At 44.3% G+C, this 26,233-nt stretch overlaps 2 protein-coding genes across 2 annotated transcripts in view; one reads left to right on the plus strand and one right to left on the minus strand.

Moving 5' to 3' along the window:
- The window catches only part of LOC134842663 (116 kDa U5 small nuclear ribonucleoprotein component-like), a 410,937-nt gene that overhangs the window by 183,606 nt on the left and 201,098 nt on the right, over positions 1-26,233 (minus strand). The window lies entirely within an intron of this gene.
- Positions 21,777-22,774, plus strand: LOC134842450 (WD repeat-containing protein 91-like). The gene has a single exon (XM_063858793.1). The coding sequence runs from the start codon at positions 21,802-21,804 to the stop codon at positions 22,720-22,722; it is 921 nt and encodes a 306-aa protein (XP_063714863.1). The 5' UTR covers positions 21,777-21,801; the 3' UTR covers positions 22,723-22,774.

Genomic DNA, 26,233 nt, shown 5'->3' on the forward strand with positions numbered 1-26,233 from the left:
GTTGAAACCTCCTTCGAGATCTGGATACTACAAGAACAATTATGGCAATTTTAACAACGGACCAGCAAACCAAGGGAACAATTGGTACAAACCGAGGGATGATATGGACAAGAGACGCTCTTGTGCCAATTGCAGTTCAACGGACCATCATGTGTCAGCATGCCCAACTTACAAAAAAGGCATGAAAGCAATAGGCTTTAGCCTCGAGGACGAAGATGCGTCAGAATTGGACCATGAGGATTTCATGAGAGGATTAATTGCAAAATTCGGCCCGAGGTGTTTCTTTTGCAACTTGGAAGGTCATTTTAAATCAGATTGTCCGCAATTCTGGGATGCAGTGGCAGAAATAAAGCATCCGAGACATGAAGAAGCTTTGTCAGGAGTGAAAGCCAGCAAGGCTCGACTTTTGAGTGAAGCAGAGGCACGCAGAAAAGAAAAACCTCAAGAGCTGGCGGCAAAGAAAATGCATGTGGTAACAGAGGAGACACGTGAGCCGGAACCAGCAACTGCGGCTGATGACTTCAAGATCGATTATAAGGCAGCCGCGAGGGATGCTCTAAATAGAGTGCAGCAGGAACTGGTGACAAAAGAGATCGAACAAAAAGTGAAACTTGAATTGGAGAATGAGAAACTTCAGGAGCAACTGAATACCTTCGAAGCAACGGAGTTCGAGGAAACTGAAGCACCAAGCAGTTTGAGCATGAAACTTAATGTGATCTCCGGTCAGAGGTTCGGCATGGTGCCGCAAGGAAGCAAGATACAGTCGATAATCTCAGTGGCTGGACATCAGGTGATCAGAAATCTGAGTGAACCATTCGAGTTCACTTTGATGCATTTGGACACATATGCAGATTATCTGAGACAGGTGGAGCCACGCACTGAGTCGAGAGCTATGCGAGCACTACTAACGACGGGTGGCCCTCGCATGAAGAAACTTCATGGACGCTACCTAGAGGTCTATGGGCCGTATCAAGTAATGCTGAACGTGGATGGAATCAGTATCTACACCAGGACTTACGTAACAACAGATGATGACCAAATGGGGCAGATCTATTTGGGTGAGGAGGAACTCAAAGTCCGCAGGATAGGCCATGACGCCATGATGGAACAAGAAGCAGTACACATTGGGTATAAAGCAGATGTGACCGCACATCTGCTCGACACCAACGGAACAAAAATCGGAGTCACAGGGCTTCTGGACACAGGAGCGGTAGTGAGTGTGATGCCGATAAAAACTTGGGAAAAAATGGGCTTCACGCGGGAAGATCTAATTCCAACGAATCTCCGACTGGCCGCCGCCAATCGAGGAGCTATCTACGTGGCCGGAAGAACACCAATAACGGTCCTCCACATGGGAGGACGGGATCTTTGGATGAGCTTCCTGGTGGTAGAGAATTTGGACGACGCCGACCAATTCATCTTGGGCAGAGATTTTGTCAGGAATTTTGACGTGATGATTGACTTGAACAACGGTCTGATACGGATTGAAAACCCGGACCGAAAGTATGTTAAGAGACCAATTAATAGGATAATAACAGACGAAAACAAGGTACCATTTTTTTGGATAGAAAAGTAAAATTACAACCAGGACAAGCTGTGGTAGCAATTTTTAGAATGAGAAATTTGAATTCGTTAAGTGATAGTAAACAAGTTTGCTTAGTACCGAATCCAAATAGTCAGAGTTCGGTGATTTTAGGTCGGAGCTTCTCGGTAACACGAAACGGACTGTGTGTCAGTGTGTTGTTGAACACACTGGACACCACGGTTTCAATCCAGCGTGGAAAGAAGCTTGGCTACGCTTTGCCGATGAGGACCGACTATGAGAAATATAGTGTGAAAGACTGTCCTTATCATGCCAATAAAGATAAAATTTTAAAGAGGATTAATGAATTAAAATCTATTCATAAAATGTTTTCAATGAAATCCGAAACGGACGACGGCTTATCAAGCTGCTCGAATTTTCCGGAACGCCCCTCGTCATATGAACTAGAATCTGACAAACCGGTTTTGCCAGAGATAGAAAATTTAAAAGGGAAAATAGGTGAGGGAGATTTCGAAAAAATACGGGACTTCCTAAATCGGAACGCAGATGTATTTTCAAAACATAAGGCGGATATCGGTTGCTGTAATTTCGTCGAACATAGGGAAGGCGCAAAACGAATGACGCCACACAAATCGGAAGCGTGCCGAGCGGAAATAGAAATGTTGCTTGAATACGACATGATAGAACCCTCGAAATTGCCATGGGCTTGCGGGGTAGTAATGGCGAAAAAGAAGGGGGCAGCTTAGATTTTGTTGCGACTTTCGTTACTTGAACGCGGTAACGATAAAAGATGCGTACCCGATACAGCGAATAGACGAGAGCCTATCTAAGCCTGGTGATGCCAAGTTCTTCACCACATTGGACTTAGGTTCTGCCTTCTGGCAGGTCCCTCTGCGGAAGAAGGACAGAGTGAAAACCGGATTCGCGTGCGAATTGGGATTGTACCAGTGGAAGAGGATGCCCTTCGGCTTGTGCAATGCAACGGCCACTTTTCAAAGACTGATGGCTCAGGCTTTGACGAGAGTGACCAAGAAGTACGGGAATCTCGTGATGTGTTACGTGGATGACGTGGTCATAGCTACACCGACCCTGGAAGACCACATTGATAGTCTCGATGAGGTCTTTGGATGCATGAAAAGAGCAGGATTGAAGTGCAAACCATCGAAATGTGAAATCCTTAGGGATTCGATTAAGTACCTGGGAAGAATGGTGGATAGGCAAGGTGTGAGACCGGACCCGGAAGCGGTGGAAGCAGTGTTGACATGGAAGGCCCCCAGAACGGACACACAGCTCCTGAGCTTCCTAGGGTTTGCCAATTACTACCGAGAATTCATAAAAGGATATGCGGACAAGGTGTATCCGATGCAGAAGCTGATGCGCAACAAGGGGAAAAAGTTCGAATGGAACGATGAGGCACAAGTTGCTTTCGAGAACATAAAGCGGGAACTGTGCGAAGCGCATGTGCTGGGCATGCCTACAGAAAAGGGCATGTATGTTCTCGACACAGACGCATCGGTGGTGGCCATCTCAGGAATCTTGCATCAAGAGCAAGAATGGAACGGAAGAACAGTTTTCCGTCCCATTGCATACGGCAGCAAGGTCTTGAGTGACACAGAGATGAAATATGGCGCACCAAAAGCAGAAATGTTTGCAGTATTCACCTTCGTGGAAAAGTACCGTGCATACTTGGGGAGCGCTCCCTTCAAGTTACGCGTGGACAACAGAGCGTTATCCTGGTTGAAGACCTACTCGATGGATCAGAGTTATATTGGTAGATGGATAGTAAGGTTGGATGGCTACCATATGATAATCGAACATAGGATGCGTGATAAACACCAGAATGCTGACAGCCTCAGCAAGAAAACTGAGTTCTATGAAAGATTGGAGCAGAAGCAAGCCAATCAGGCGGAAATAAAGGAGGGATTCTCGTTTCTGGACAAAGAAACTTATGAAGCGCTTCCCTTAACGAGATGGTTGGATAAGTCTGGACATCCAATTCCAGGGCACCCTGAGTTACCTGTAGGTTAAGCAGCCGAGATAAAGATCATATCCAAGGAGGACCCAGTCCCCTTGGATCTGTTGCTGCGCTCGAACCTGGTCCAGCAAGAATTCTCTCGCATGAACATAAACAGCCTCTCATTATTGGATAAAACGGTGCAAGTCACACCGCAAGTGATGCGGATGCTGGGTGGATTGTTAGAAAGAGAAGTGACCAGAGATAACCCCGAGTGGACAGCAGCAGTGGCATCGCTAACAGTCAGTGAGAAGGTGAAGATCATGCCGTCCAGACGACAGCACGAAGAGAACGAGAGGGATTGTAGAACAATAGTTCAGCAACTAGTATCCTCAATACCCCAAGAGATTTTAACCAGTACTTCTTACGGACAGAAAGAACGGGGGAGCAGCAAGCGAAAGAAAACCGTCACCTTTGTGGACCAGGATAAGGGGGGTGAAGCGGTAGAACAAAATCTGCTGCAAGACTATTTGTCCGGGGAGACGAATGATGAAAAGAACCAGCGATCACAAGACCAACACTCGGGACAAGAAAATTTGTCCAGGGAGTCTGAGATAGACGAGAAAATTCCTGATGAGAAACAATACCTAGAGAACAAGGTTTTGTCCGGGGAGTTCAGATGGATGCGAAGAAGGCACAGACATGATCTGGAGGAGCGTGCAGTCTCCAGCACAACCTCTTCGACGGATGATGATTCCCGAAACTCAGGAATGGACACCTATTCAGACAGGAACTCGAGTTCGGGATCAGAACTGTCAGAACTAGCGATACACACGCTACTAGTGGAAACTCGGGCAAGGGACCTGGACAGAGAGGTGTACCAGGATCCTGACAGTGATCGCTACCTAATACCAAGCGAAAGATTCTTTGACAACGCAGCGGATGACTTGGAGACAATAGCGGTATCGAAGCGTTCGATAAGTCTGTTGCCACAGAACGAGGTAGTCAGGACTGATCTTCAGCCGTTTAAACAAGAAACACAGCCGTTGGCGAAGATTTGGTGCGTTAAGATGGAAGAAGACACACACCAGCCCAACGAGCTGAATAGTCAGATGAGGGTAATGAAGACGTACTTGAAGGCGAGATACAGACTCTCGGACCTTCTAAGGGCGCAGAGAAATGATCGCATGACAAGCAACCTGAAAAGGTGGATCGAGAATAGTTCTCCCGATAAAGGGGACCTCGAGGAAGATAGTTATCGCATCCTGAGACAATACTTCATGCAGAAGGAAGGGAGGTTATATTTGAACAAAGACGGGATTGTGGCTTGTAAGAGAAGAGAAGAAGACAGAGTCCTATACAAGTATAACGCGATAGTGTTATTGCAACTCTATCAGACAGAACTATTATTCAGGTCACATGATCAGATGGGCCATCAGGGGATCGACAAAGTATATCAGAGGATCCTGAAGCGCTTTGAGTGGCCTGGGATGAAAAAGGCATGCGAGAAATGGGTAACAGCATGTCTGCCATGCCAACAGGTCAAGGATCCAAGGAAGTTGCGATTTTCTTTACAATCGATCGAGTCGTCTGAATTCAACGAGGTGGTGCAAATAGATCACCAAAAGATATGCATGACAGACAATGGTTATAATCAGGTGCTGGTCATGATAGATCATTTTACGAAGTATGCAGAGGCCGTGCCCTGCATAACAGCCTCGGCGGAAGAGACATGCGACCACCTGATCAACACATGGATAGCAAGACATGGTTGTCCGATGACGTTTCAATCGGATAATGGAACAGCTTTCGTAGGAGAGCTTACGAAAGAGCTTATGAGACGCTCACAGGTCGCTCAAGCTCACTCCAAGACATACCACCCTCAGACGAACGGCTTAGTGGAAAGACAGATTAGGACGTTAGTGTCGATGCTGAGAGTATATTGTTCCAGGTACATGACCGATTGGGACAGATACCTTCCACAGGTAATGGGAGCATACAACAGCACGCAACACTCCACCACCGGAGTCAGTCCACACATGATGCTAACTGGACACGAAAAGTCATTACCATTAACCTTCTTCTACCCAGAGTATGAGGGAAAGAAAACTCCCCACAGGTCTACGTGAGGGATGTGATCAGACGCCAACAGTAGTTGAACGATTTGTGTAGACGAAATACTCAGCAGGCACAGGCAAGGCAGAGGAAAATATTCGACAAGAAAGCAGCTGGTGCAAAGGCTTACTCGGTGGGAGACTACGTATGGGTATTTCAGAACGTTATACCACCGAAAGGGACGAAAAAGCTCCTAATGAAGTGGAGGGGACCCTTCATGATTACAGAGGTGCACCAGGAGGGACGCTTTTATAGACTGAGTACTGGCCGAGCCGCCCACTACGACAACATCAAGCCACACAATCCATCGACAGAAGACTGGTGCATACCTGCAGACATGGAAGAAGGGGATTATCTAATGATGAATCCTGCTTGTGAGGTCAATGAAAAAGGCACCAGGGAGAAGAACGATGGAAACGAAGTCGTAGAGGAAAGTACGGATACACCGCTGGACCTGGATCCAAACGAACAGATCGAAGCGGACGATGAAACCTTACCCTACGCAGAGGAAGATTGGCAGGATCCCGAACAGATAGAGGTTCCTAAGAACTTGGAACCGGATCTTCCGTTCACGATACAGACTCGTCAGAAGGACGGGAAGAGACCAAGAAAGAAATACAATCTTTATGGTGACGACTTCGTAGTGGATAGGATAGATCTTAAGAAGATAGTGGAGGAAGTAGTGGGTCTAGAGGAAATAACTGTGTCACAAGACATTGACATAGTCGATGATCACGACGATGAGTGGGTTGACGACTGGTCAAAACCCGAGGTAGAATTCGACGACGAGCAACAGCAGTCATGTGAGCAAGACTTGACGAACCTGCGTGTCTTAGAATGGCTAAATGAAACGACCTCGGATCCTGAGGAGACCAGCGTCACGACTCAAGACGTAGATCGTGAAAGCATGAAATACATCAAGACCGAACGAGATGATCCTTCCTGGGCTGCCCAGGAAGGACGACTACTCATTCCAGCTTCTAACCTCGACTTGATACCCGGTATGCGATCGACGGGGACGTCGATGGATATTTTTGTCCGGGGAGTGGGGGTAGGACTTACCCACACTGAAAACTTGATAATAAAAAAATTAAGAATAGCAAGAGAAACAGGAGACTTAGAAGCAGAAACAGGCGAAGAACCTAAGAAACCTGACATAGGCAGGGTAGTTGAGTCATATTTTAACTTACCAAATGAATATTCAAGTAACATAATACTAACAGACAGTGATTTCATACTCACAAACAGAACATGTGCGATAGCAATCACAGCAGACATGAGTTTTAGGACAGCGCTAGCGGCAGATTTTAAGAGAGAATACAAAAACGTGGAAATCCTTTGGAAGCAAAGACCAGGGATAGGGGGCGTAGCAGCCTTACCCCCGGCGGCGTCGCAGATACCGGGAAAATACCTATGCTTCTTGGTAACGAGGGCGACGGAGAAGCAGCACGTGGACCCAGAGAACCTAGTCTTGTCCTTGACGAGGCTGAGGGACTTCCTTGTGGAAATGGACGTGAAGGAACTCTCGCTTCCAGTGTACGATCCAAACAGAGGAAGACTGCATCCTCGGGAATTGTACGCGCTTGCACACGTGATATTCTCTGATACGAACATACAAGTATATCTACATAAGAAATATTACTTAAGTATAGGCTGAGTGATATGCGAGAGGGTGTTAGGCCAAAGACTAAGTTGTATGTAATATGTGATATGTATGTTATGTGTTATGTTATGTTATGTTATGTGTTAGGTTATTAAGATCATGGGTAAGTAGGGGTTAGTGACCATGAACAAATAAATGACGATCTTAGGAATAGATCCAAAGTTTGGACTGTCCAATCTTAGGTCGAATTCCAAAACTTTAGAGAGCAATTGATCTTAATAAATTTTAGGATAAATATCTTTTTATCTGAACTGTTTTTAAGCAACTTTTAACGATATATGTTAAGGTGAAACTGACAAGTGTGATATTGGTCACTTCTTTTCTAGATCCTGATTGATCATTTAATTACTCACTTGAGTCAAAACCTTGGAATCGAATCGAATCAAATCAAACTTGAAAGAATAGAATGGATAACTTCAACTTGGATGAATTGATGGACCTGGCAGAGGCATATGTAGGACCGATGATAGATGCGATCTATCGTCGGCTGATCGACCGAGACTTCGCTCTGGAGGACCCAGAGGTAGTCATGTTGCTGACCGCCCTGATCAACATCTTGGGGCATGACAACCGTGGGGACCGCCCCACGGAAGTCCTGTTGATGGCAGCATATGGAGAAAGAGGAGTACTAGACCGCCCGAACATGAGAGTGATGAGGTGTAGAAACGGGGCTCTCTCAGGGAGTGACCTGGCGAATGAGCCTGGATTGGGAAGTTCTAGGACTTACCAACCAGGTGAGATGCCAATGCCCTCCAAGCCCAAACCTGGGCTGACGAGAATGCATCGGAAGATGAACAGCGAGGCGACCTCGTCTGGTTCACCACTGAGAGAAGCTGTGCCACCAAAAAGGGCGAAAGTAGGACAGAAAGTTCAGACGAACCAAACCATGCAAGATCTGGATGAGATGAACGATGAACTGAAAAGTACGAAGAAGGAGCTGGACGAGATGACCAGAAGCATGCTCTAGATGGAGGAAGATCGGGACATGTGGAGAAAGTTGTTTGAAGACTGCAACAAAAAGCAGGGTCAAGAGATTGAGCGCTTAAGGCAGGAATACAAAGAGCGATCGGAGCAGATGGCGTTGACAACGGCCGTGGAGAAAGTGATACCTGCAAGGGATATTCCTCCTGGGCAGTCCCCGATGGAACTCTTGACGCCTCGAGAAATGAGTCAAACAACGGAGACACGGCTCCCAGCAGAGACAAATCGAGTAACAATCCCGGATCCTAGTGACACCTTGGGTGACCCCGTCGTGGAACAGACAGTGAGGAAGCTGATAGAGACAGCTGGACGACTGGTCGCTAACAAGAATGCGCCAGGTTCCGGGGTGACTGCACCCTATGGAACGATTCACGACACGGGCAGAGTACGACTCTCCCAGACCGTGATCAGACAGGGGATAAGTGACCTGACACCACTCATGGGGAGCTCGAGAATCCCAGAGAGGAGAGTACGGAAGATGCCAGCGAAGAAAGTGTCTCGCATAATAGACGTGCAAAAGAATAATCAATTGAAATATAATTTCACGGGAGTTCCGGAGACAGATCCGAGAGCCTGCTTCAACCGAGCTACTCGGAGCCCGGCTCTAAACCTGCAGCAACCACCACTCGGGACATCTCATCTGATACTGGGAGACAGCTTGGTCAGAGTGCTGTCGAATTTGAGGACCTCGTGGGTCACCACGGTGATGGCCTTTGGAGGCGCGACGATAGCCCAATTGTATCGAATGGTGGAACTGATGAATCCAGGGAGGATCCCCAATGTGATGATCTTAGTTGGGACGAATGACATCTCCAGAGGTTCAGATGAGCAGGAAGCACTATGGGAGTCAATGATGGTGTGTTTGTTTACGACCCTCTGGCAGAAATTCAATTACGCGGTACTGACCGTTTGCACTGTGCCAATGAATACGAGAAGCCTGACAGCATCAGGAAGAAGGCACAACAAGGGAATCGTCAGGTGGAATAACATCTTGAGGAACCTCGCAAGTCGAAACGCCGGAAGAATGATCCTCATGGACATCGAACATGAGTTGAGAGCTATGGATCAGGCCAGACTGACCACGGACGGCATTCACTTCGACAGTATCGAAGGACAAGCTTGGTTGAATCGAGTCTTCCAAGAGCGGTTGGACGAGCTGGAAGCAGAACTCTTTGACACGGGAGTGCTGAAGGAAGAAGGAACAGTGAGTGACGCGGTGATTACCACCTTTGTGCCTCCTAGCCTGGAAACACGCTTGGGTACGGTCCCGGCCGTCACGAACTACAGGCAACAACGCTCCAGCGAACCAGGTCAAAGGACAGACGTACAGGATCGATTGGGAGAGGCACCGATGAGGAGAACCATCCATCCAAGGAGAAGAATAGGACCTGTCAACCCAATCGAAGAGACAGCCGGCACGTCTAGATCGGACACTAGATCGGAGACGACAAATACCAGTCGAGAGGAGAGACGTCCGAGCAGAGGCTCGTTGATGTGGTCAAGACCCATACCGTCTCCCTGGCATATATACAAAGACGAGTTAATGAAGCTGGATCTCCACAGAGTAAGCTTCATCGAAGATGCAAGGAGGATGCTGGATGGTGCGACGCTATCCGTGAGCAGATTGTACTCGATAACCGGCGTAGACTGGTTGATAGCCGCTAGCATAAATTTCAGCTCCACGACGGCCTTGAGATTTGCTGACTTGGAGGGACTGCCCTCTAACAACACGATGGGACCAGTGAATGCGAGACCGTTGCAAGATGTGAGACTGAATCATGATGAGGGGAATCGTGAAGAGAGACCAGGAAGATTCCTGACGACGAGAGCGCCGATTGGACAACACGTGAAGATATTCAGGCAGCTGACGACACCCCTGGTCATGTGAAGGAAAGAGTATACCCAAAACTAGTGAACCAAGATGGTGATGCCCAAAGATATGGCGGATTGACAGCGATAAAGAAAGATGAGACCATCTTCGCCGCCTATGACAAAGCAGAGATGAGGAAGGCCAAGATTATGGTAGTAGCGAATTCAGAGTTCGTGTACACCTCCAAGTCTTTGTTTTGGCCGGACGTCATAATGTTGGCAGCGGTTGACCTGGACCTACTGCAATCGATATCTTTGGCTATAGGGGTGCAAAGGCAGACTGACATGAACCCAATTACGATTGTGTTTGCTGGCATCAATGACCATCTACACAGTAGGGGTTTTCTGAGCAGACTCAGAGATCCTACAACAGCAGAGAACGCTGTATGGCCAGCGATAAAAGACATCCTTGAGTCGATGGGTGAAGTGGTGGATGCGACGAAGGAGGGGTCATTCAATAAAGTGACACTGAGAGTAGTATTCGCGTTGTCTCCGGGATATGCACATCTCCCGGATGGACTGAAATTTGTGTATGCGATAGTGGCCTTACTTTCGGAAGGAAAATATGATGTGATCATATCAGCCCCGAATCGCATGATAGAGATGGAGAACGTGAGGCCACTTAAGGCTGAACTGCCTGCGGTATGGTCAGATATCTCAAACGCGATGAGAGGTTTCAAGGACCATTCGCTACACGTGTTAGTATTGGACGAGGTGCTGGGGTTGGAACTGTCCAATTTCAGTCGGCAACTCAAACTGAAGCCGGGAATAGACGACGACCATCGAGTGATCGCGGCAATGTCCAACGACTTATGGTTCCGAGCAATGGAAGTGGCAGGTGAAGACACAAGAAGGAAAAACTCACTAGAGACGAGAGCTCACTTGGAAGCGATGGTTCTGAGAACCAAGCCGGAAGCCAACCAGTGGCTACACCTGAACCCTAGAGTAGCGGCATTGGGTGCAGATGCTTTTAAGCAAGGCCCCGTGATGATCACAAAGATACATGCCTACCTGTTGAAGGAGTGCACCTGGCGGAAAATGCTGGAGAACAGACCGCTGAATTTGTGAACAGAATGTGTCAGATTACTCTGGAAACCTTCTGGACCCGGGAAGTGAAGGGACAGGAGGGCTTTGAAAGGACAGACATCATGCTGGAAGGGTTGGGAGCCGGATGGACCGCGTCCTTCTTGACAAAAGTTTACCCGAAAGTCTCGCACTACTTGATAAAAGAATTCCTCCAAGCAGTAGTGGGAGTATCGATAGTGGAACTAATAGCCTTGTTCGTGACATTCGGAGCAGAAAGTTTCGTGAAAGGACCGGCGATACTGCTCACCGATGGAATCCAGAACCTGCGGCTAGACGGACTTCTGACATCGATTGCAATTACCCACGGAAACTTGGGAGGACTGATGAAACTGGCACGTTGTCCAGAGCAGATGAGAGAGAGAGTGAAGAACTTGGATATGAAGAAATCCACGGACTCGTGGAACAAGATAGGAGACCTGAGACACACTCTTATCCAGTATCTCTTACAACAAAATCGCTTTGGAACGGGAGAAGATGAGACGATTGAAAGAGAGGAAGATGTTAGACGACATGTTGGAGGCATGCCGCTGTTAACCGACCTGAGTCTGGCTATGAGAACCGATCCCTTGGCGCTGATCAGAGGAGTCACTGAGTTCGTGACAGTGATCTATGGACCAGCAGTCACGTTTGCGTTTCCTGACGTTAAGGTGGAAGCATATAGGAGGTCGGTGCTGCACCTGAACCTCATATCGGCAGTGGACGGTAGTACACTGAACTGGTGTGAGCAGCACACATTGCGGGAGCTCATGAGTGAAGATCTGTTATTTGCGAAAATATCGGAGCCAGAGATGACAGTCATCAATTTTGACGATCACTTCCGTGATCGCATGGGAGAAGTAGAAAGAGGACACATCGAAGTGTTTCCAAAGCTTTGGAATCTGAGACCCTATGATCAAACGAATGGTGAAATAACCAGAGTGCCTCGTCTCACCGCAGCATATCACAAAGTGAGAGAAGAGACGAAGGAATGGGGCGATTACAAGAAGCTGCCGGAGGCAATCCCTGAATTCCCTCTGATAAGAAGGATGTTGCTCGGAGCAGTCTCCGTGGTACAAACTCCTAGGTTGAGAGCATTCGAAACCAATGAAAGGAGAGTAGGGAATTTCGTGGGAACGATGGATCCATACTTTGTAGGGGAAATGCCGCCGTGTTACAGTACACACGATTTGCATACACGGATCAAGCGACGAGAAGGCGAATAAGCAACGCCGCGACTCCCAAGCCTGGAAGATTTGATGAGGAATGGAAGGGATTAATTATAGCTCCGATGAGGATGAGAGGCAGGACCGAATTGCCTGAAGCCTCATTAATCCTGACTAGTGTGAAAAAGGAGATGAAAGTGGGAGGAATATTGCAGACGAGAACCTTCCTAGCACCCTTCGGCTGCGAAGAAATCAAAGTGGTCCATGGAGAAGAGGAAGATAAATCGGCCGGTACATTGCTTATACCGAGATTCCAGGAAGAAGCCGACAATGATGAAAAAGGACCATCGAGCTCGGACAAGGATAAGTCAGAAGGAGATGACGGACAGGGAGGAAGCCGTCAAACCGAAGAACCCATGCAACAAGATCAAGCTAGTGGGGAAGACGACAGGGCATCGACAGGAGGAACATCCAGCCTGGATTTCAATATCTTCAGTGATTTTGAGAACAATGCAGATACGTTGGAAACGACTGAGCCAGCGGATGAAGGCATCTCGACACTGGAGCCTCCGTCAGCCTTTATGGAAATGAAACGGAATTTGCCGGAGAGCAGCTCTCCTGGCAATTCAAGAAATAACGACCAGAGAATCCTCATGGAATCACCTCGGAGGAGAAGAATAGAGGCCTCAGCCAGAGTACCTTTCTTGGGAACGCTGCCCGAAGAAGAATGGGAAGTACATCACCGAGACCACGAGAGTAGGACGGGATGCAAACTGGACAGAGTGGCGTTTATGGAAGAAGTCTGGACCGTGGTTCAAAGCTATGGGACCCAGTCCATTCTGAAAACGGGTCTCAACCAACCCTTGATGAGAGAAGTACTTGACAAGCTTGATGATTGTGAAGGGAGACTGAGTGAATTGTTGATCGACTCGGCCACTGATGAAAGTGAAGCGAATTCTCCCATCAAGATGACACCGCAGGACGATAAAGGAGAGGTGGTGTATCTGTCAAGAACCAGGAGAGGGACGATGCGATCAAAATTGGTGATTGATAAAATCAATGCAACGAAAATGAAGTTAGGCAGCAGAGTGATGCCGCGGAGAGTTGGAAAGACGAAGGTGGATTCAGAAATATCGATGAAAGCTGGTAATTCAGCGAAAAGGAAACGTGTTGAGGAGGTAATGGATTTGGGGCAAGGTGATTATCAACTGCCTGGCACAGATAAAATGTTAACTGATATAGCGATGGTGCCACCCATTCTCATGGCGGGGATAAAGTCAACAGGTTATAAATCCAAAAGGAGTGACCGCACTCTGACTGGAGCAACCTTAGAAATGGAAATACTCAGCCAATGTGGAGAGAGCACAATGAAAGACTTCAAGCCATCTCCCATGAACCATGGAAAGGGAAGTGTCGTAGGACAACTAATACCAGTGGAATATAACCGACTAACAGTGTCGGAGACTGTGTCGATAGATGAACCCACCGGTGGATACATGGAGATGATAGAATACCGAAACTCGGCTAGAGGGTATGCGATGGCCCTGGAAGATGAAAAAGCCATGGAGGGTTATCTGGAAACGATGTTGCAAGGCACCACCCTCAAGCAGAAGGCGTACGGGACTTTAGCGTCGTCTGACATACAGACAGAAACGATGGAGCAGTTGGCGAGCCTTCCATGGAAAGCAGTAGTATTAAGGTATTTCGAAGAACAAATGAGGACTACGCCAAGAATACATGCTCTAGTGGCAGTGCCTTACGTAAGAACAGAGTTACAACTCAGGTTCGCCTGGTGCATGATGGGACTGACTCGCGAAGAATATGATTCAGAAGAAAGGAAGAGATCAAAAGAGGAGAAGGTTTTCCTTATGACGAACCTGAGGGATCTGATAGTCCAGGAGGGAGCAGCAGTAGCGTGTGCGAAGCGGAGAGACGCCCTCTGTTTCATTCGATTCCTGATAGAGCAGATTTCAGTACCTGCACTGAACACCTGTGTTAAAATGTTGAAGGAAGGCGATGAGCGAACGAAAGCCTTATTCTTGCTAGCACTGCTGGATATGCAGCAAAGTAAACCGATGAGGGTGAACATGAAAGAACCCGAGGAATTAGAACCCATGAAAAAGATAGACGAAATCAAGATATTCTCAAACAAGGAGCTGAGACTCACTAAAGAATCTATGGGAGCATTGCCGAAATCCAGTAAATACTGTGGACCGATCAAGAAAAAATCGTATAGCTACGTATCCGGGATCATAGGGATAGCGTACAACCCTTTCCTGAGTGAAGACATACGCGATTGCTTCTTCGATTACGAGCAGGCGGTGTTGCTAAGATTCTGGACGTCCAGAATTGTAACGATCAAGAGCGTTAACAATCCACAGGCCAAATTGGGACTGGTCTTGGAAGAAGAGGTGACTGCACCTTCAGTACCAAAATCTGACGAAAGAGTAGAGTTTGGGTTTTGATTCTCAGATGAATTACTGAGAACGAGCTTGATGGCAGTGTGGGATTTGATGAGGCCATCATGGTGTCCTAGTCCCAACGCTTACTCAATATTACGGGCAACACAAGACGTACAGAGGGAACTGAATGCAGACTGTAACCTGCGTGACCTCAACATCATATATAATGTGATGATAACGGCCTCTAAGAGCAACGGAGAAGATAAAGTGGAGTTGCCTGGCTGGGGACCAGAAGACTGGGTCAAACCTGGTAGCTGTCTGGCGGAAGTCTGTGGACTGGAGGGTCACGTTTGTGGAGGTATGGACTGTGTGAAGACCCTGGAAAAACAACACAAGCAATTGACGGTATTGTTTGGAAACGTAGTGATGAAAGCAAGAACAGAAACGGAACTGATAGCAGATTGCCATGGAGGAACCGATGTGAATCTAGTGACTGCACTAGGATTCTACAGCATGTTTGGTTCTTTAGAGTCACTATTGAATCTAGAACAGAAACATGAGATGGTCACAGCCATCAGTGTAGAAGTATTCCCAGGAGTTCTGCAGACTGAGCAGAAATACATAGGAAAATGGAGGGAAGCAATCGAGACGGAAATGAACATTAGACACAGTGAGACTTATTGTAGACCATCAGGAGCACGATATTTGGTGGGTTCAACATTGGCTCCAATGTGCAAGAGCAGATACCCTGTACATTTCGTAGCTGTGGACGTGAAGAGTACGAGAACGATTGTGGATCAAGCCTTCTCAGTGCCGAAGTGTGTGAGACTGGCGAGAATGTCCGAGAAGTCATACGAGTTACTATGTAAGATGTTCTCAGCAGTTCCAGAGAGAACCAAAGAAGAATTGGAGTCAATCCTAGGAAAGAAGTTCATGGGATATGTGAGCGGGAACTTCAGTGACTTTGAGAGGCAGAAACAGAGAGGATCAACTGTCACAGATTACAATGCAGTAGACGAGAATGATGAAGTCCACCGAGTGATGATGGAAATGGAACCATTACTGGAAGCTTCGGGAAAACGTAATTGGAGGAGCATCATGTTGACACATGACGAGTTTCCTTGCCACTGCTTGCTGCAGACCTGGTGGTATCCCAAGCGTAGTAATCTGATGTTGATCTGGGACTCTGGAGAGCTGCTCTCCATGGGTTTACCAGATTCATCACAGCCCATAACAATAGTGATAGTGGGAGTTATGATGGCGATACGATGGCGGGAAGCTCATGTGAGAGAAAATAATAGACAGGAGGCACCGACGAGAGAACAGTTGCGGAAATTAGATTTAGATCTTTTTGAGACAATGTGCAAAGTTCTAAACATTCCGATGGAAGTGAAGAAGATATGGGCAAGAAAACGATTGATGCCATGGTTCAGAGCTAACATGACTGCATGGTTGTACGAATATGCGAAAAAGCATATGTCGAAGCACGGCAGAGTGTACAGTGAATATCAGCTGGACATTGGAGCAGGAGCTTTCAAGCGAGCTCTCGTGACTCATCGGAATGCAGTGACCACCGCTGTGAAAAGAATTTCCAGGACGAGTGAACGTAGTGGAAAGGAGAAAACAGAGGTGCTGAAAGAAGATTTGGAGAGAAACGTGACGTTGTGTCTCCACAACAGCTTCTGCAGGAACAGAGAATCTAATGTGGATCCCCTACCTTGCTGTAAACAGAGGGTGGAAGAGCAGAAGTGTTGGAGGACGGCTTCCAGCAGCGTCAGGATTGCTAACGACGTGTTACAAGATACGGAGACTGAGAGTGCAGAGTCAGTATCACAGGAGGAAGAAATGGAGCATTGACGAATGACCGAAAAGCAAGATGGGAAAAAAAGAGACGAAAATTAGAAGAATTTAGAAGTTTTAGAACTTCTAAACGACGAAAAAAGAAGAGAACAAAGGTGTAATGAAGGAAAAGTTAAAACTCAGAATTATTTTATGTGTGTGAAAAAACTCAAGTGAGAAACCAAGCAACCAAGTTGTAATTGGAAACTGAAACATTTAGTTGAGTTTTGAAATTGTTGCATTTATAAATTTGCAATTTGATTTTAGTTGAAGGGCTTTAGAGACACTCACTTACTATTTATTTAGAAAGGCTTAAGTGAAGGAGTATATTTAAATATTCCAGCCTACATATTGGCAAGAATGACTGCTAAAGAAGAACCCAATGCTACCCCATCAGTTTGGATATACCATCTGCCATCACACATAAAATAAACGTCTGTAACCGCCATTCTCATGAGATCTTTAAAAGTTTCTTTATCAACAGGATGAAGTTCCTCCAATTTTTAGAGAATATCTGCTGCTAACTCGATCGACTCTAGGACAGGGACGTTGGTATATAGGCTCTTGACGTCGAGAGAAACAATAACTTCGTCTTCCTCTAAACTCACCTCCATCAAGTCACGTTTGATATTGATAGTAGACGTCTCTATTTTGGCTTCTTCAATTTTATCAAACCATTTACTCAACTGGTTGGTAAGATTCTCATAACAGCTACCCGGGATAGACAGAACTGGACGGAGAGGTTTTTTCTGTTTATGTACTTTCGCCAGGCCATACAGTCTCGCCGGCTGAGCACCCGTAGATCTGCATTTACTGTATAAATCGGATGAGATCTTCCCCGCACGAACTAGTGACATGAGGTTTCTATTGAACGCCGACTCAATCGCAATTAAAACATCCTTCTTTCTAGAATTGTGACATTCGACCAGAATGTGAAAAATGCATTCTCTGCGGAATTCGAAATTTTAGCAGCGAGCCTTCCCAATTAGTGATTTTAAAGGATTAACGACGTTATTTGAACGATGGGACAAAACGTGAAGGTTGTAGGATTCGGGAATTGCTAATTTTTAATTTTTCGAAGTGATTACGTAACATTTCTGAGAAACGTCAGAAACGGCCATTTTGGCAAAAAGGTCGAAGAAAAACAGAACAACATTAGCTGCGATCGCGAGAAGCACGGAGATTGTGAAAAAAAAACGAAAACAAATCACGGAGTTAACAGAGAGCACTCCGAGTTGCAACTATTATGTCGCTACAATAGTTGCAAGGCCGTTGCAGATAACGGTGAAGGGTGGAAGACAGCCTTCCGGATTACGAAGAAATCAAGATTAACGAGCTTGATTCAGTGGATTCAAGAATCCGGAAGGAATTCGGAACTGAGACTTTTATCCTTTTATATAGACTTTTAGCTTCTTGTCATGTCCTGATTTGAATTTAATTAACAACTGGATTCATTTTGATAAGGATGAGAAGCTAGGAGTTGGGGGAAAGTGTTGATCCATCTTCGATGGAGATGATGATTTTTATCTACTGAGCAAAAACAATAGTAATATTATAAAATAGTAGTAGCCCTGTTTTTAGGAGTGACCTCGTGGTCTGGGGATACTGAGACCTAGCCATGAGCTCACTATTTCTGCATGTAATTAAGTTAATTTGAGTGTTTTGACCGAAGCCGAAAGCAGTAACGTTTTTCTCGACCCGATGTTAGAAAAGACCACCAAAAGTACTGGCTTGGTAGAGACGGTGAAAAGCATATAAAGCTCTGTTTAGACGTTAGCCAGTCGTCTTAGGACTAAGAAACATCAATTGATCAAAACAAATAAACTCCATTATCGATGGGTTTTAAAAAGAAAAGCTTGAATTAATCAAATATAAAAACAAAATAAAGCGTTAACGCTATCGTCTAAAAATTATAAATAGAATATCTCATCAAGTTTGTCATAGACTCTAATCGTGCCCAAAACGCAGGCGGCATTGGCTGATTGTATAGCCATTGAAAGCCGCTGTCTAAGGAATCCTGAGGCTCGGTCGTCGTTTGTAAGGGATTTAATGAGCCTTCCGAGCTTTTTGATAAAGGAGGACGTGTTCTTACTGCGCTGTCCTTGTGTTGTGAAAGCAACAGCTTGGAAAATATGTCCTCGCCTTGTGAGTTCTTCATACTTCGCGTTCTTTAAGGTTTCTGCAGACTCAGCTGTCCCAGAGGGATCTCCCCTAGAGGGTGCAAGGGCATCAACAATAGTTGCATCCCAGACAAGCGTTTGTCCTCTCTCCCACGGAACTAAAGTAGCACCGTCTGGTCTCTTGCCGTCAGACCGACACATTCCAGGGGGTTCCAGAACGGAAGGGTAACCCGCTAGGGCCAATGTTCGTTTGATAATGTTGTTGACCATTGTGTACCTGGCGTGCCGGCCAGCACTTTTCCGGCATGAGAGACCATGAAGGCCTGAATTGTCTACAGTCGAGCCACAAACACAACGGTGTGTGGCACAGACTGGACTGCCTAAACGAGTGGCGACGGCAATTCTCAATTGACTGTCTGTTAACTTCAGCCCTAGAGCTTGCGATGGAAGCGCGTTAATCCATGCTGCTGCTTCCTTGCCTTGAAAGGCCATTAGTCTCTTTCGGTTGTTGTTGTCTACCAAAGTGAGAGTGGTAGCTAGCATGTGTTTAAAGGCGGGACCTGTCCAATTGCTTTGAACGTGTGGATGGACGGGCCGTTCGACACAGTTACTCTGTTGTTGCCACTTCTCAAAAGCCTGTCCGATCGTGACGGGAACATTCACCAATCCGTCTGGTAGGATAGAGGCAATAATAGTCCGGCAACTCTCCGCTGAAGCTAAATACGCAGATGGTGCAGTGATAAATGCCGAACTAATACCCAAGCCTCCCAGAGTGGATGGCCAATGTAACTGAGAGGCAGATATATGATCTAGAGTGATGTTGCAGATTTCTTCCACTGATTTCTGGAGGGTGTTGTCGTAATTTTGAAGGAGCTGCTCGTATAGAAAACAAGGGGCTGTACGAAGGAAATATAGGAGTTTGGGTAGCGCAAACGAGTTCTTTATCATAAAAAGGGCATGGTGGGCTTCCAATTCTCCGAGTCTAGAACGCATTCTCTCCAGGGACTCTGTTTTCTGTCGTATACAGTCCTCTATAGCTAATTGTCCAATCGGGGCTCCAAGGATAACGAGGTCTTCGATGTTCGTAACTTCGGTAAAGGGACTGATAGTCCGGAAACGGTCAAGGATTTCTTGTTGACGAGTTATGGATGGCTGTCCAAGAAAGGTTATTTCGCATTTTTTCGAGTGTATCTCTAAACCAAGCTTCTTCGATTCCTCGATGATCCTGCTAAAATTCCACAGGACACGCTGCCAATTGCCTGCGATGTTTCCGTCATCCAGGAACCAGATGTTGAGTTCGGTATCCACATTTCCCACCATATCATTGATCGTATCAGAGAAAACTGGTGGTCCTTCCGGGTCTCCTTGTTGTGCACCTTCATCGGAACTGATGGTGAAGTTGCCGTAGAATAATTTGGATGGTTGCCCATACGGAGACTCGGTGTACTTAAAAATAGAGGGTCTCTCTAAGGCCACTTTGTTGAGGATTTTATTTTTTTATCACGACTCACGGAATTAAAGGCATTGGCGAAATCAATTTTCAGGAGAACATGGTCAGGTGTAATTGCGCTGCTGCCGATGTATGACTTGACGGCATGTGCTGCTGCTTCTGCGCCTAGAGGCGTGCCATAGCCAAGTTGCCTTGAACCGAAATCTCTCCTCCTCTCGTTGAAAACAGCCGAACCAGCACACTTAGACGCAAGCCTGTGCACCGTATTGCCAACTGCAATAGGCCGGACACCATTGTCTTTCTTTGATAAAGCAGAAAGGTTCGCTCCAAAAAAGTAAGGCCGAATAAAGGTGGGAGTCCGTCCTGCTAAAACAACAGTGTTAATGAATTTTGTGAGGTTGCTCAAACATCTGTTATCCGCTTCACCGGCAGAGTCATCAATCATATCCTTGAGGACCTGGGGCGAAAGACGGTCTGGGCCGGGAGCGGAACCAGAGGGAAAGGACTTGATACACTTCTTAACTGTGGCTGATGAGACAACACACGGCGTGGTCTCAATCTCTCCTGGGATTTCAGTGTCCGTCACCTTCCGTTCAGGATGTTTGTCTTTTAATTTTCCATATGTTTCGTCGTTGGGTCGGAGAACTGAATCATTAGATGCCAAAATTCTAATTGCTGCCTTGATGTTTCCATCGTCAATCTTTTGGGACACGAAGCGAGCAGTATCACTGCCTCCTTTCTTTTTAACAGCCTTTCGATTTTCGTCTGCGGTGGTGTTTGGGAAGGCTACTATGTTCTTTCTCACTTGTGTGGCAAGTGATTTCTGATGTTTGGCTCCAGTTCTGGTGGGTACACGCAGGCATGTAGGCGCTAAATTCATCATGTTGTTCCAGTTTGCTACATCGTCTGGGTCTGCACAAATTTTCTCGAGGATGTTACTGAAAAGTTCTGCTAGATTCCGTCTACTGGCTTTCGGGACTCTCCTTAGGACATTTACTCGGTCACGAATAGTCTTGTCGAGTGCTTCGAGGACCTTCGTGGTTTCGGGGTTTTCAGGTCGTTTAACGCACTGACGGCATTTGAAAGGCATGTCCTCGGGTATTGTCCTCGGGATATGGTGGGAATATGGTGGGAAATTCCTCGGGATATGGTGGGAAATTGAAAGGCATGTTATGTCAGGACTTAGTTTTATTTTCCGTCGATATGTATCTTCTGGGCGAATGTTACAAATCATCGAAAGGCTTGAACTGTTCTCCATTCAGAACTAATATGTACAGAATGATCAAAAATCATAAAAAGTACAATTTTTATACAATTATTTTATACAATTTATTATACAATTAATCTTTGTATATTATCTTTTCTCGTGTCGAGTTGCGTGTTATTATTGAAGAAACGTAGCACGTATCGAAATTCATTGTAAGGGCATCAACTCTTATCATCTTTTTTATTATTATCACTTCCACATCTAGAAAATTCCAAGGATTTTAACTGGAATATGTGATGAAGGGACTCCTGACTGTAACCTCGGATTCTTTGATACTTTTGACCTTTTGATTACTTCATTTTGACCTGATTTTTTATTTTATAATCACCCGTTTTTTTCAGGTATAACATTGTAGAGAACTAAGCTTCACATGGCTTTTGTTGGTAATATTGGTGCTACTGCGGAGTTGGATGACCAGATAAAAGAGTATTTATTATTTCGTGGATTCACGGCGGCTGCGAGGACATTCGAAAGCGAAATCAGCAAGGTTAATTCCGGTCCACCTAATTTTCCGTCCTCACTGTCAACTGGATTTGAAAAAAGCTGTAACGTTGATAAACTTGTTGAGTCTTTGATGAGTCTAATTTCATCTCACGATCTTACGCAGCTATCGAACTTATGGAATTTTATTAGCAAAAGGTACTTCTCAAGCTGTGACTCAGGTCAATCCAGTGCCTTACGAAAAATTGAACTCAGTTTATTCCGATGTTTCCTCGTCAACTGTGTAACAAGTGGAAGATCTGACAAAATACTTGAGTTCTTTGAGAAGTCTGCCAAGTTGATGCCGCATTACGACTGGGGTGAATGGTATGGCCTGCCGTATGTGAAAAATCCCGAATTGAATGATCGCTTTGCCCCATTTTTTCAGCGAGCTTGGCAGGAAACATTTGTTATTTCTTTGCACAATTTCCTTAACATAATTTTTATGTCAGCTCCTAAACCAAGTTTATTGAACAACCGACACGAAGCGTCTTTGTTGCAGTATTTACGAGACGAGAATTTTCTTTTGAAAGAACAGATAATTGCGAAGCAGAAGTCATCCGATGTATCTACAAGTCTTGACTCAACGATTGAGGCAAAGGTAATATCTAATTCGCAGCATAATGAGCTAAATACTAGGAGTGAAGAGGACTGGGTGTTTCAAGAAAATTACTACTCGGCTAAAGAAGTGAAACAAGGACCGAGTTCAGGGCGAAATTTGATGGCGAATGGCTTTGGAATCAAACAAACTATCAAGTCAGCTATTCCCAAGGCTCGTGGCATAACTGGAGGACGTTCTAATGCTTCGTGATTTACATGTATTCAAATATCTCAAATTAGTTAATTAAAAAATTTTGAACAGTTTTGTGTTGTACAAAAATACCCATGCTTAAGTTTTTGCCCCATGCTCCTGCAGTTATCACATGTAGTAAAGACTTCGAGTCTGATGAGAAGCCAAAAAGATCAGCAGAAGTCTTCCCGCATATAAAAAATAAATGGCTTTTGGCCAATGTTTCCTATCAATCTTCTGTATATCTATTTGAGCGGTAAACTTATCTTGCCATATTTAAGCCAATTTTACATGTTTAAGCAAAGTAAGTTCTCTACATTTTAAAACTACACACTAAATCATCATAGCTATGCGGTGTGTGAATGCTTGGGCGCTTTTGGGAGCCAGAGGATTTTTAACTCATGTTTTGCGTTTTTACGCTTGCAATTAGCAAGTGATGTCAAATCGGAACATGGACGTTTTTCAATGTAAACTACCTTTATATGAAGTTAAACCGTTTTCTCAAGTCTACTTGCGTCAGCCAATAGACATTTTGAGCATGAATGCATTTTAAATACCCGTTCTATTCGAAATTTGTTTTTAAGAGCAATGAACGTAGTGAGAACTCTTAAAAAGGTTTTTTTTAGGAAAAGTCTTCAAATTTGTTCACGCTCAATTTTGATTTTTTTGCGGTTTGACTTGTGATTTCTTTCTGAGTTCAGTGCATTTCCATTGTTAAAAGGAAGGCAAACTCAATTATTAAACAGTCAAGATTACAAAAAAAACGTGATTGACGTCTAATTTTTGTAAATGGAAATTAGTTTATCAGACTTCCCAGCGAAATAAAAGTTTTACCTATTGATCCAATTTTATCAAATTGGGTTAATTTTAACAAAATTTTAACAAATTCCGCCTGTATTCTGGGCACAATCCGAGAAGTTGACTCCCTAGAAGAACTTTTCTATACTATATAACTCCTTCATTTACATGACCTTATATGACCGCGTATTTAATTTACGTTTTTATTTGAAAAAAATTTCAACAAAAAAAAAATCAGCATAAATTGTTCTACAAATTCAGAACGCTTTAAAGCCATATATTTTCTTCGAAACTCAAAAAAATGAAGGTTTTTGAGAAAACAAGACAGTTTTTTTTTCAGTTGACATGCGTTTATTACTCTTTTGTAACTGTCAGTTTGCTATGTTTTTTTTTAATGTTGATTGTAAATTTACGAAATAATGCGTCGTTTGATGAGCGAAAAAATTGTTGGCCTGTGTGTGTTGTCATTGGGGCTCGAGAAAGTTTTTTGAGTTTCATGTCCAAACATGATTGTTTTCTCCTGAACGGATGTCTGCTCAGAAATTTTCGGCTTTTTTATCGCTTCGTAACTCTTGTTCCGTTGCTATTTTTTATTTCATTGTGTTACATGCATATTTTTATCGAAATTAAACACAAGACAACTCGAGAGAAACATTTAAAATTTTGATGGATCAAGTTTTTTAAGCATTTATGACGCTTGCGTTTAGCATGCGTTTTCAAATCGGAGTATTGACTTTTTTCGGTTAACAACTTGTTTTCGAAGATAAAAGGAGTTGAAAGTTTTTTGTAAATTTAATCTTCTGCTTTCTCAGTTTTAAAAAAGTAAGTTATGTTTTTGGTTCCCATTGAATACTTTTGCTTAATAATGATCGTCATTTAGGGTAGGCTATGTGGGTGTATCCAATCTTTTGTAAGTATCTTTTTGTCTATCTTGGTTATCTTTTATCACTCTTTTTGTGCTTTTTATTATCTATTCTTAAATTTTGACTTTTTTATCTATATTTCAGATAATCTTTTTGTTTCGAATTTTTTTTAATTCAACTGCAATAAAAGCTTTATTTTCTTTTTCATGTTCAACAACCTAGTTGAAGCACCGGAGGTGCGAGTCATGCGCTAGTAACTTCTTATTATCTTAAAAAATAAAATCGATTTTTTTTTTTCAAATTTTTTCCTTTTGAGCTTGAAAGTTTTCGGCCTATATTATATCGGCTTAGTGGCCTCACGTTGTTTTATTTGAGGAGCAAATAAAGTGTTTTGGGGGGATGAGGTGGACTTATATACTTTTCAGAAGTCTGAAGTCTTGTTGATTTTTTTTCGGCTTAAAGGGTTTCTGAAAAGGTATTGTCGGCTTTGTTACCGCTGGGTACATTATCTTCCGATGCTTATTACACAATCTGTTGTATTGGCATGTTTTTTGTTTCAAAACTAGCTTTATTCGTTTTTATTACATCTTGTTTTTTTCGACCTTTTTGTTTTTCTCAGGTTCGCCCATGTTTTTTTTTTACTTTCGACTGCTTTCGTCTCATCTTCTATTATCTGGGTTGGCATAGTTTTTTTTGTGTTGTACCACTCGTGGTGCAAAGCATGTGGCGTTTTCTAATGCATGTAGTGTTTTAGCGTGCAAGTTTAAAAGTAAATTTTCTATGTTTTTTTTCCCGCGTGATATCACCTTTATTTGGTCTATTATATACCCAATCCGGATTGTCTCATGAGTTCTTTCTTAGTAGAAACTGCCATTTCTCTTAAGTATCAACGAACGAACTGAAGACAATAAATGAGATTTTGCGATATTAATTCAGGAAAACATAAGAAAAGGTGTTCACGCTTTACCTCGATTTGTCGCAATTCGAATTTATTCAGTTAGTTTTTATACATTAGCTAAAATGAAGGCAGGGCACGATCTCCAACAACAAAAGAACTAATGACGCGGACAGCATGATTTTTTTTGTTTCGAAAGTGGATAGAAATTCTTAGATTCCCCAGCGGAATAATGAGTCACCCGTTGATCCAATTGTCTCAATTTGGATCAGTTTTAACGCTTGTAATTAGTAAGCGTTGCCAAGGTGGAACACGAATTTTTGTCAGGTTAACAACTTGTCTGACAAGATCACTGAATTAGGACTTTTACTGGTCAAGGAACCGAATCTGGCCAGGACTAGTTGTTTTTGCAAACTGATAAATTTTTACTTGAAAGCATTTTCGGCTAACGTTCTCAAGCTAATCGAGTATCTGAAGTCGGTGCTGTGTCGTCGTAGTTGTAGCACGGACTTGTTATGCATTTCAAGCCGTTTTCTGTTTAATTGAAATTATTTTTGATCAATTACTTAATGCAGATTTAAGTATTTATTGTCTTTTTTCTCTTGATCACAAGAAAGCAATGAAGGGAGCCTGACAAAAGTTTTTCACTGGCCATATTGAAGTTGCTATCATCATGATTTTATTTTACAGTAAAAAAATTATCTAATTCCTCTTTTCTGATTTTTCCCGGTTTTCACATATGAATCCTTCGTCTGGTTTTTTTTTGTGAATCCTAATTGTGTTGGAGAATAACTGGGCTGTGTCTACTTCTGAACTACTTTGAAGGCTTGATAAACGTGAAATATTTCGCAGTATTTCAAGTTTTCAATCCGAACACAGGCAAGAAGTTTTATCAAGAAATTGTCAATCATAAATTTGTGTTAAAATCAAAGAGCTCTGGTTGATTTCTTTTGAGCTTGGAATCTTTTTTAAGAGT

This window comes from Symsagittifera roscoffensis, chromosome 3 (assembly GCF_963678635.1).
Source record: "Symsagittifera roscoffensis chromosome 3, txSymRosc1.1, whole genome shotgun sequence".
NCBI lineage: Eukaryota > Metazoa > Xenacoelomorpha > Acoela > Convolutidae > Symsagittifera > Symsagittifera roscoffensis.